We start from the raw sequence: 12,656 nt of genomic DNA, 5'->3' as shown, positions 1-12,656 counted from the left end.
GATTGTGCGCCCAAGGACTGTCACGCCGATATCGCTGCCGATGGGCCATGGTGCCTGCACCGGCCTATGAAGCTCTTGCTCCTCGACCTGCTCTGGCTCGTTCTCCTCACCGAAGATGTAACACAGGTAGGGGTCGACATTGAAGCTTTGGTCGTTGCCTGACATGCTTGGAATAACTAATGGTAGATGGGTGAGGACTAGACATGCGCACATTGTCGCGATGGTGCGTTGGCACCTGGGTTATATGCAGCAAGCCGTTAGCTGGTGGCGGGAAACCGATGAGGGAAGAGGCGAGGATTTTACAATTCACTCATGTGGAGCGCGGGAAGCATTCACTTGAGCGCGGGAAGACTAAGTGGAGCACATAACCCGAATACTGTATGCGGTGCCACGTGTTATCTATGACACGCGTGTTAACATAAGGAAACATATGTGTAACTTACTAATCATCGCACACGAGTACTCACACGAGTACTCGCGGACGCATCGTGTGCAATACTCCTAGCCACCGCAAGCAACTAGTTTGCAATTTTCAAAGTTTTTTGTACACATAGAATCACACACGAATTAACTGTAGTAACCATCTGTGTTATAATTTCACATCGCAAACAGTTCATCCGAGTGGGTTGTTTGTTGCGTATCACACACATCTTATTTACACGAATCGTTTGTATTCTTTTGGCTCATCGCAAGCAGTTCATCTATGTGAACTGCATGCCGCATATCACACACATCTTGTTAAGTTGAACCGTTTCTGTTATGTTCCCCAGTCGAAAACAGTTCGTCCGAGTGAATAGTATGCCGTATATCACATGCACCTTGATCTGGCTGACCATTTTTGTTGTGTTCCCTAATAGAAAACAGTTCATCGGAGCAAACTGTATGTTGTACATCGCACACACATTGATATGGCTGCCCATTTGTGTTGTTTTGTATCATCGCAAACAGTTCGTATGGATCAAGCGTATGCCCCGCATCGCACACGTAACTAAAATCTGAACCGTGTTTCATGTCTCCGCCATCGCAAACGTTTTGCATATTTTTTGATGGTTTTTTACATCCCCGTTTGCGATTAATGCATCGCACACAGTTTCATCAAAGGGTCTCTGACCGTAGTGTCGCGTTAGCAGCATCCTACAATAGTGCTAGCAAAGCTCTGGAGCATGTATGAGGAGGGAAACAAAGGTAGACTTAGAGAAAGTGTTGTCAACGCAGAAGAATATTTAAGATGCGGGATAAAAAGAGGAAGATGGAGAATGAGCTCAGGTTTTTTAAATTAGACTTTGCTAAGATGGTGTTGGCGAAGGAGGAGGCACTTTCCCAGTTGGCAAGTGCAAAACAGGTTCTTACTAAACTGAAAGCAGAGGTGGATAAGACGAGCCTGGATGATCTCTATTAGGGAAATGAATATATTGTTCTAATATTGTTCTTATGAAGGTGAATTAGCTATATGATGTACTGTGCTGTTTTCAGGTAGCCATCATACTGTGATGTTAAAGTATATTTATGTGTCTGATATGAAATTGGCAAACATCTGTTCGATATGAAATGTGAATTTGCGTAATACTGTAATTATTAATTATAAACTAATAAACCTGCTAAATGGGTCATGGAACTTTGCAAACGGTTCTAGCAATAAAAGCGCTTGTGATGGATAGCCCAATGTCATACAGTTTTCTTCATCAAATCATGTGTGATGTAGTTGAATAAAAGCAAATGGCTAACCGAGGCAGAGCATGTGTGATAGTTACACCTATCACACATGAGGCTATACATAAAATTGTGTGGGATGTATATACGAACGGAAACGTTTTCCCTGGACTGACTGTGTGGGATGTACATACGAATGGAAAGATACTTCTTGAATTGACTGTGTGGGGTGTACATAAGAACGGAAACGTATTCCTTGGATTGACTGTGTGGAATATACATAACAAACGGAAAAGTTTGTCTGGGACTGACTGTGTGGTATGTACTTACGATCAGAACCGATTAGGCATGTATAACCGTATTTGATCACTCACCGTCGCACACGATCTCACTTTGTCCAGCGTGTGTGACTGGAGGGCCTATCCCTGACGGTTTCTAGGTCGTGTGGGAAGGATCCCCCTATCGCAGTCACTCACTTGGCGCCGGTTCAAAATGCCGTCGCGGAAAGGGGTTAAAAACCGTTTGTATAGCACCTCATTGTACCAATGGATTATGCAAAGCAATATGGCAATGAACATGTATGTCATGAAAACGGAAGGTGGAAGTTGCATGGCAATATATCTCAGAATGACTATGGAAATGCCATAATAGGTAGGTATGATGGCTGTTTTAAGGAAGATATAAGGAGGCTTATGTGTATAGAGCATATCATATCACGGGGTTTGGATGCACCGACGAAATTTGCACCAACTCTCGAGGTGAGAAAGGGCAGTGCACGGTGCTGAAGAGGCTAGCAAATTGAGGAAAGATAAGAGTGCATATAATCCATGGACTCACATTAGTCATAAAGAACTCGCATACTTATTGTGAAAGCCAATAGATCCCCCCTCCGGCAGAGCTCCGGAACATGCCTACAGATTGGATCTTCACGAAACTGGAACTTGTGGCGGCGAAAAAATTCTTCTAAAAACATGGTGTAGGGTTTTGGTATTTATAGGAGTTTATGGCTATGAAACGGACGAAAGGCGGTGAAGGTGGGACCCACATAGCCCAGGGGCGTGCCAGGTGGCCATGTGGGCCCCCTATGGCTCCTCTTAACTCCCCCGAAGCTTCCTGGGTCCTTCCTTACCCGACAAAATCGTATTAAATCGGTAAGTTATTTTGACCTTCGTAGATATTGACTTTTTGTAAAAACCAAAAACATGCAGAAAAACGAGAACTGACACTAGGCACTAAAATTAATAGGTTAGTATAAAATGGTATAGAAAGTATACAAAGTGACAATATAATAGCATGCAACAATAAAAAAATACATTTGAGACGTATCACTCTTTTGTAGCGCGCCACACACTCCTCAACAACAACGAGAGCACAATGGTGAGGACTAGAGACCTTCCCTGCAGCAACAACATAACGACGACCCTCATATGCAGCACCACACGCTCGTCTGCTGCAACGAGAGCACAACAACGCGGACCTTGCAGGCCAACACTCTCACCTACAGCAGAGAGAGCACCTACCATGGGCCGTCCAACATTGGCGCCCTCGCTTTGCAGCATGACAACATAGACCAACAAGCTCGCCTACAACAACGACAACACAATAGCCCTCGCTCGTAGCACCACGGGCTCCTCTGCAGCAGCAAGATCACGCTCCTTTGGCTTTGCAGCACCGGAGCACTCGCCTAAGGCAAAAGCACGACGAGGAAGACAACCTCACCTGCAGCAATGCGCGCACCTCTGAAGCAGTACGAGCATGACGACGTGGGCCTTGCAGCAGCTGATGTCGTGAAGAAGGGCGATCGTCCCTTGCAGCTGTGGGGTGGGGGGAAGGGCAACCATGGTGGTGTTGCAAAGATGAAGACACTGGCGCGCTATGCTGTCATGTGAGGGGTGGGGGAGATGAGGGAAGGTGATCAGATGACAATGGGTGGACGCATCGAACGACTGGTTAGGCGGCTGATCCCTAGCCGGCTCATGCCGTGCGTTCGATGGAAGGAGACGTTTCCATCGACTACGAGGGCGTTTGTGGCGACTTCATCAATCTCAAGATGACATGTCGGCCCAGTCTCTCTGCGGGCTCATAGGGATAGGGTGTGTGTACGTGCGTTCGCATGGGTATAAGCATCTGCATATGTACGGTGTTGTGTTAAAAAATGGTATTTCGTGAACTATGTTTTTTTTTGGGGTTTCGCAAACTATGTTTTTGAAGAGAGAGGCGTTTTGGCCGCTAGGCTTAGATGAGCCCGGGAGTGAACACAAATATTGTTAAAAATACCAAATAATTTTAAAAAAATTCAAAAAAAATTGTGGAGAAAGATGATTGAGTGCATGATGTCCATGACAAATTTCAAAGCATTTGGATATCTAAGTAGCTTTCAGCAAAAAAAGAAAATTTGGGGGTTGTTGAAAAAGTTTATTGTTTATGCATTTTTTGGACCGGGTTTTGTTATTGACTAAGAGCTATTCAGATGTTCAAATGCTTTGATATTTGGCATGCACCTCATGCACTAAGTCATCTTTCTCCACAAAAATATTCGTATTTGTTTTAGATTTTTCTTGTATTATTTTTAAGTTTACTGTTCACCAGGTGCAGATGAGCCCGGCCTCAGAATTAGATATTCGGTTTTTTGCAGATTGCAAGTGGCCCATTTAAAGTTGGGCTAGACTGGACCTTCTTCAACTAGCCCACAGTCCAGGCGAGACGTGACCACTTGTTATCGTCCCATATTTCTCAAAAAAAAAAAAACTTGTTATCGTCCCATCGATCCCCCACCAGCCAAGCCCCCCGCTACCTCCGCCGCTTCTCGCCGGCGACATCGGTGAGCGTACGGACCCGCCCGTGGCCCGGAGATACAAATTCCGCCATCCCCGGGGGTCACCTGTCATCACCATCCGAGTTCTGGTGAGCCCGCCGTTGCTCGCCTGCTAGGCTCTACCCGTTTTGTTCTGTCTTACCGGCACTTGTTGGGGGTTCCTCCACTGGTAACACCTCGATTTGCTGATATTTTGCGGTTTGCCTGTTCGATTCCAAAAGAAAAGTCTGTTGTTGGTAGCTGCTTGGTAGATGGAGGCGCTCCTTTGATTATAGGACCAGTCTCGGAGCCATAATGGGAAGCAAGGCTGTACATATCGCGTCGTGTCAGCGTGTGGTTACCCCATAGAATCATTCGATATGTAGTTGCTTCAATGGCACAACTTCATTGAACTCCCTAGGTTCTGTGTTGTCTGAATCTAGTTAGGGCAATATGTTGTTTGATGTGGGTTTGACGACCTAGTAATCGGTCCTTTTTTTTGTTAGGAAAATAGGAACAAAGTTGTAGGAATGTATATCTGTGTGAGCATGTATTAATGTTTCGCTGTATAATCGAAGTTTGAGGGAAAATCGATTATCATTTCCATACATCAATTTAGTATATCTGTGTGAGCATGTATTAATGTTTCGCTGATATCTTCGTGTAGGCATTTTAGATATGCAGGGTTGTTATTAGTAAGTACTTATGCTACTTATGAGATCCGTGACGCAACTAAGTTGGTGGGCTGGTTCTTGTTTAGCTTGCCTCGCTATTAGTTTGCCAAAGCATATCTTTCTTCGGCTACCACCCAGTTAGCGCCCTCCATTTTTCCGTCAAACCTTTGTTTTTAGCTTCTACTAGGCAACATTTCCTGACATTTATGTGTTGTTCATCCAGTGGTGCCTTAAATTGGTGAAATCGATACACGGCTATTGGAAACTTTATTGTTTAGTCTCATCATATTCATGACTCATCAAAAGCGTGAAGCCAGTTCCAGCAATGAAGATTGGGTATCAAAACGCCCAAAAGGTGCTGCCACTTCTACTGAAAAGGATTGTCAAGTAGAGACTGCTGGTTCTCAAGAAATGAATGGTGAAAAGAGAGACACCCCTCAAAATGGAAGCAACTTGCCGCTAGACCCATGCATCTCGGATGAGAAATCCACAACCATCTTGGAAGTTCCAAGTCAGCAAGAGATGATACTAACTAGTGTTGAAGCCGATGCTGCAGAAGACAAGGGCTGCAGGCATACAATGGAGGATGCCTGGGTGGTGCTTCCTGATGCTAGCATGGGATCTCCTGGAAATTTGAGGTGCCCCTCTTTCTCTTCATATTAATTACTTGCATGCAATGTATGTAGCTAATGTAGGTAGCTTGATGCAGATCTGCACATTTTGCAATATATGATGGGCATGGTGGCCGCTTGGCCGCGGAGTATGCACAGAAGCACTTACACCCGCATGTTATTGCTGCAGGATTACCACGTGAGTTGGTCTGTTCACATTGTCTGCTTCTGTTCAATATTTTCATTACTCATTAGTATGTTATGATGTATTTGTTCTGTCTTCAGTTGCTCGTACTGAGGGGTGCAAGCGGCATCCCGCTTCGTCCCATGAAATTCGTCAATTAGTTCATAATCTGCTCATCACTTGCTTAAAATTAACACTACACTTCTACTATGGTATTGCCCGGTAGCCCGCCCTGCTTGCAATTTTTCTCGTACAGATGGATTTTTTCTTACTTGTTTTTTCATTTTTTTAGTGCTACACTCAGATGGTTTCTTTGCATCCTCCTTGGAATGGTGTTTCACTGACACTTATCCTAATGTTTTCTTCCGCTTCTTTGTCTATTCAACTACTGTCTCATTGGAGTTTTAGTAATTTCTATCCTCATTTTTTTCTTCTCCTTCTATGCCTACTCAACAGTTGTCTTTTTTTAGTAAATTTTATCCTCATTTTTTCTTCTGCTTCCATGCCTATTCAACTAACGTCTCCCTGGAATATCTTTGTGTGCAATCAAGGCGAAGCTTTTCATGATAGCTTCCATTTATGATTGTGCACTTCGCATCTTCTCCTTTGGCCTGGTCGATGAGGAATTGATATCTATTAGATCACTTGACCATTTATTGCTTCTTGACATCAACTCCTCACTGAGAGGGCTAACTTTTGGACTTTCAATTTGTACAAAATTAAGTTTATACCTTCTATTTTTCGTTTATGTTGATTAGGAGACTATTTCATGAGTGATTCATGTTCAAATTAACGTGCATGATTCTGATATTCCAGTTGTGTTTATTCTGTTGTTGGCCATTTAACTAATATTGATATATTGTCTTGCAGATGAATGTTAAAGTGGCAAAGAAGGCCATTATTGAAGGTATTTAGTACATGAAATTCTTCTCTTGTCTAGACTCTAGACTATAACAGCGCTAATAATACTAGTTAGAAGAGTCCTACTAGTTTCATCGCTGTACTTCACAATTTTCATTATGCATACAATAAAAAAAATGGTCTTTATCTTATTCAAGGATCAAATTGATTCTATATTTCTGCACTAACATGGAAGGCAGCCTTGGCCCTTATGGGCTGTTTGGTTTTCGCCTGGGTGCGCCCTGCCAATCATGGGCGAGCCAATTAATTGACGCAGCATCTGGCCGCCCCGGACTTGCCAACTTTTTGGCGTCAAACTGAACTAGGGGAGCCAGAGTGGGCTGGGCGTACCAAAATATTGGCTCCCATCCAAACGGGAAGCCAGGCTTGGTCAACGACCAATTCTTTGGATCGGCAGTTGAGGGCTGCAATCCAAACAGCCCCTTAATCCTTGAGCATGTTACATGCTGGTGAGGTTATTTTAGAATTCTTAAGATATTTCTCAGTTTCTCTAACTGTCATTCTAGAATAAATGTATTGTATGGTAAATGGCAATGGGAATTGCCATCTTGTATGTGATTTTCAGCTTTTGAGTTGACATGATTTTAGTTCCGCTTTACACTAGCATTTTGCCAGTACAGCATATTATTTTTCTTCTGTGCTTCTATGGTGCCTTTTTGCTCTTTGTTTCTTCTTATTGCCCATTCAATGTTCTTCCGTTTTAAGTTTGTTTGTTATTTTTATACCACTGATTTATCTTGACCTAATGCTTATTGTTTGTAGGTTTCCGTAAAGCTGATGAATCACTACTGCAAGAAAGTGCTAAAGGTAAGAAATTATGGTCTCAACTTTCATCATTTGTTCCTCTGCAATTTCCAGTGTTTGTGACGCCAGTTTGCCCAGGCACTCTTTTTCTGAATGGCTGGTTAGACCTATGTCCCTTATTGGGACATTATCTAGCAGGGCTAGTGTACTGATATACTTATTACTGGTTAGACTAACTTATAAAATGATGTAGAGGGTATCCTACGTACAGTAGATCTTTCCTTGGCTCATAAGCCACCTCCTTGTGGTAAAAAACTGAAGCTGATGGCTGGTGCTTCGTGTGTGTTTAGGCAAGGAAGGGTGCTATAAACTTCTATAGTATTCCACTAGCGGACCAGTTGAGCTGGGCCAGCTTTGCAGCCAATCTCCACTATTATCTTTCTTCCTTTTACCTATATCTCTTTCTTCTCCCTTGCAATTGGTGGTTTTCTAGGCAGTGCCTATGTGCGTCTAGATGGTCACCCATCACCCCGCCTAAGAGCTAGCACTTTTTCTGAACCTTGGCTGGTGCTTTGAGCTAAAGATAGGTAAATCAACACAATGACATAGGGTGAGCCTCGGTTCTTACAGTGACTAGGATAACCTCTTAGTTATGATGGCAAATTGACAATAGTAGACATTTTGTTGTACCAAGTAGGCAAGTATGCAGGGCCTAGAAATATGGCAGTGTCGAAAAACTATTATTTAAGTTTATTTCTTTCTTATCAGTTGCTTCTCTCATGATATTAATAGTACTCACGTGTCTTGTCTATAGGAAACTGGCAAGATGGCGCAACAGCTGTATGTGTTTGGGTTTTGGGACAGACGGTAAGTTTACAGTACCAGGTTTTTTCTTCATTATGCACAACCTTTTTTGCACCGTCATACTCTGGAATTCGTTTTGGTTATCCAGTTTGGAGTTTGTATGGAATCAGGGTCTATGAGATTATTTGGTCCTTTATTAAATATATACTTCCATTCACCTAGTAGGAGATACTGTTTCATCAGTGTGCCCATGATTAATTATTTTTATATCACATGCCTACCTTCAAGGCAGCATAACTCTGGCATAATCGACTGTGACTAATCTACCAACAACATAATTAACTCGTTGGTTTCTCTTCTTATGCGCAACAAACTCTAATTATGTGGTGTTATCTTTTTGGTACGGAATGCTCATGCTTGATTTGAGATGCATAATTTGTTCATTTTGCAAATTTTTACGTGTGAAATCTCAATCCTTAATTTTACACTCCCTCCGTTCCAAAATATAAGGTGTACTAGGTTTTTCAAAAGTCAAACATGTGCATGTTTGACCAAGTTTTGAGAAAAGAATACCAATATCTACAGTACCAAATTTGTATCATTATATCCATCACGAAAAGTATTTTCATATTTTATTTTGTATTGTAAATGTCGATATTTTATTCTATAATCTTGGTCAAACATACACAAGTTTCACTTGCATGAATATCGATACACCTTATATTCTGGAATGGAGGGAGTACTATTTAATCGTTGCAATCTATTTGCATAAGCTTTGTTGACATGTTCCAGGTTTTAGTTGCGAATGCTGGGGATGCTAAAGCAGTATTAGCTCGTTCTACTTCAACTGATGGTGAAGGTGCGGTGGCTGACACCAAAAGTCCACTGAAAGCTATTGTTTTGACAAGAGAACACAAAGCCATCTTTCCACAAGAACGCTCGAGAATCCAGAAGGTGAATAGCTTTATGGTTCCAACATTAATTCAGTTCTCCCTCATAAATTATGTTTTTCTTCGTTTTGTATGTTCCAAATGAAACAGCTCCCTGCTTGGTCTATAGTTGCCAATGCAAGGATGTTGTATCATTTTTTTTTTGGCACCATAAGTTGTCAAATCAGATCTGATTATGGCAATTATACCAAATTGAAGCCTCATATTATTCTAGTTTGTTTGCATGACTTTGTCGAGCATTAGAATATTAGCATTTTGGTTGTGCATCCAACCTATGCCTAGTTGCAACAACAACAACAACAACAGCCTTTAGTCCCAAACAAGTTGGGGTAGGCTAGAGGTGAAACCCATAAGATCTCGCGACCAACTCATGGCTCTGGCACATGGATAGCAAGCTTCCACGCACCCCTGTCCATAGCTAGTTCTTTGGTGATATTCCAATCATTCAGGTCTCTCTTAACGGACTCCTCCCATGTCAAATTCGGTCTACCCAGACCTCTCTTGACATTCTCCGCACGCTTTAGCCGTCCGCTATGCACTGGAGCTTCTGGGGGCCTGCGCTGAATATGCCCAAACCATCTCAGATGATGTTGGACAAGCTTCTCCTCAATTGGTGCTACCCCAACTCTATCTCGTATATCATCATTTCGGACTCTATCCTTCCTCGTGTGGCCACACATCCATCTCAACATACGCATCTCCTCCACACCTAACTGTTGAACCTATGCCTAGTTGCCTTGCTCTAATTGCTACCAATTGTTAGCAATAGGAATTAGCTGATTTGTGATAAGAAGTACAAATTTGTTCTCCTGTAGTCCATTTGCTCCTCTATTGATTTTCTTCTGTGGTCTCATTTGCTCCTGATTTTACCACTGCTCTCCAAATGCCGTATTTGATGAGGTTACCATTGCATATTAAATGTTCATTTTGATGTGTCTTGGCTCACGGTTAATTTAACCTTGTTCTTGTACAAAGGCTGGAGGTTCTGTTGGTCCCAATGGAAGACTACAAGGGCGCATTGAAGTATCTAGAGCTCTTGGAGATCGTCACTTTAAGAAGGTTTACTGATGCAGATTTATTTGCTGATATTTTTTATTCTGGTGTTCCATTTGTGTATATGGAAAATATATACTGTTGGAGTATACCACTTTCCTCCTCCTTTTTCTTAAGCTATAGGAATTAGACCCTCAATTCTCATGCCCATCTACCAAATAGATGACATTTCTTAGTATAAGTTATTCATCACTCAATGGAACTCCTTTGTGAGTTCCAGGAGCATAGGGTCACTGATAATGACCACAGAGATGTATCTGTTTGCTTAGAAATAATTATGCTTACAGTTATGCGCACTTTTATGTTTATTCTAGACCAAGTAGTTTTTTTTTCTTTGGCAGAAAGATCAAGTAGTGAAGTTTTTTATTTCTGGGATGCTAGTAAACCCTCGTATCAAACTATCAGTTATATTTTCTCACTTGGCCATCCGTTTGCAAGAATGCAATAATGGAGGTACCCATGGGAGAGTTCATGAAAACACAGATCTGTTGTATAGAGTTCACATCCATTGGGTACAACTTTGGACTTGCATTTCTAATTTATGCCAGTCGCTAGTTCTTACATTATGTTGCTCACATCCAAATCTGTTGAAGACTCAAACACTCTGCATTTGTATGAGGTACCCACATTACAGAGATAATTTTACAACATTTGCTAAAGGTTCTATCTATGTTTTGCGAAGACATAGACTGTCTTGTTTTTGCACATGAAGCTGTGTCTAGCCAAAATACCCAATATTTTTTATTCATCACCACATCTATCGGAAAAGAAAAAAAACGTGTTCCATTGCATGCTTAATCCAAGCTCCTTAAGCACGCTTTCTGAAAGCTAGTTATGTTAACAATGCTGTCTATAAATGGAGCATCAACATATATCAATCAACTATCGTGCAGGTGGGGTTGATTGCAACACCAGATGTCCATTCTTTTGAACTAACAGTGAAGGACCATTTCATCATTCTTGGGTGTGATGGCTTGTGGGGAGTATGTTTATTTCCCGTTTCTTTGCTATATTAGTTTTTGCTTCATTTGGATTTCTTCAATCATATTTGTGGTAAGTCTTAACTTTCTATGTGAACCCAGGTGTTTGGGCCAAGTGACGCTGTTGAATTTGTCCAGAAGCAATTGAAGGTGTTATTTCTTCAAACTAATCTCTATAACTCTAAATACGTTTGTTTCTTGTACCCACTATTTTCTGCTAGTTATCTCTTCTGAGGTAAAAGTGATTAGATTTTGATTGGACGATGCTGAAATTGAATTGTAAGACTATTTTGTAGTAAACTCGTGTTACTCATTCTCTCATGGATGTGATTACCTGTGTATATATGGTAGAGCTCCATGATCTCATGATGTAGCCGTGACCTGGGGGAGCTCTTGGGCCAAAGGTTGCAAGTGGCCAGGCGCAGGCGCCCAGCGCAGTATTAATAACTAGGGTTTTGGAAGGGAGAATTTCTTGGGAAAAGATGTTATAATTTAAACTTGTACTCCCTCTGTAAACTAATAGTATAAGATCTTTTAGATCACTAAAGTAAAAGATCTATACTTTAGTGATCTATAAAAGATCTTATACTATTAGTTTACAGAGGGAGTACTTTGTATTATTATGTAAGACACACATGACTAACCCAGTTCCTTGTGTAAATTCAAACTCTGAGACTAACACACATGACTAACCTTTGTTAACACGACTCTTTGCTAAATAGGAGACGTCCTCAGCCACGCTCGCAGTGCGGCGCCTGGTGAAGGAGGCTGTCCGCGAGAGGAGGTGCAAGGATAACTGCACTGCTGTTCTGATCGTCTTCAAGCACTAGAATTGTTTTGGCTGTTGCAACAGCCATTTTCACAGAACAGAACCCGAGAAGAGAAATTTGGTAGCAAATATTTCCGTGCTCTGACAAACGAATGTACGTGTCCATGAGACCACTGTTGGTGCACTATCTGTACTTCATTTGGACATTTGTTTTGCTTTTTCAAACGATTCTTGTAGCAAAAGCCCCTCTAAACTGTTCTAAAGAAAGGTTACTTGGCCGGTCTCATGTGATCCAAGTCTCTTTTTCAGCTATTTACAAGGTCTGACCTGCTTCTTTATTTTATTTTTTCCATCGAGAAGACTAGATCTTCAACCAATGCATATAGGAGTAAGTGAATCTTGGATTCTGATCCAATTGTCAGTACGTATAACTTAATCCTTGATTCATGTGCTGAGAATCGATCCAAGGTCCGCATAATGATTTTATGGGGAAATGTGGCATCTACAAATCGCGTGTTCCCC

At 41.8% G+C, this 12,656-nt stretch overlaps 1 protein-coding gene across 2 annotated transcripts; it reads left to right on the top strand.

Moving 5' to 3' along the window:
• Positions 1-4,344: 4,344 nt before the first annotated feature.
• Positions 4,345-12,413, top strand: LOC123111692 (probable protein phosphatase 2C 67). Of its 2 annotated transcripts, XM_044532540.1 has the most exons (11): positions 4,345-4,554; positions 5,342-5,756; positions 5,828-5,936; positions 6,784-6,820; positions 7,597-7,641; positions 8,393-8,445; positions 9,175-9,336; positions 10,308-10,391; positions 11,279-11,368; positions 11,468-11,515; positions 12,088-12,413. In XM_044532540.1, the coding sequence occupies exons 2-11, from the start codon at positions 5,410-5,412 to the stop codon at positions 12,193-12,195; spliced, it is 1,083 nt and encodes a 360-aa protein (XP_044388475.1). In that variant the 5' UTR covers positions 4,345-4,554; positions 5,342-5,409; the 3' UTR covers positions 12,196-12,413. The 2 variants fall into 2 exon arrangements, with proteins under 2 accessions (XP_044388475.1, XP_044388476.1); XM_044532541.1 differs by lacking the exon at positions 11,279-11,368.
• The last annotated feature ends 243 nt before the right edge of the window (positions 12,414-12,656 follow it).

Source organism: Triticum aestivum, chromosome 5B, assembly GCF_018294505.1.
Source record: "Triticum aestivum cultivar Chinese Spring chromosome 5B, IWGSC CS RefSeq v2.1, whole genome shotgun sequence".
Classification (NCBI taxonomy): domain Eukaryota; kingdom Viridiplantae; phylum Streptophyta; class Magnoliopsida; order Poales; family Poaceae; genus Triticum; species Triticum aestivum.
The sequence above is the reverse complement of the archived record's forward strand: the minus strand, read 5'-3'. Positions and strand labels throughout refer to the sequence as shown.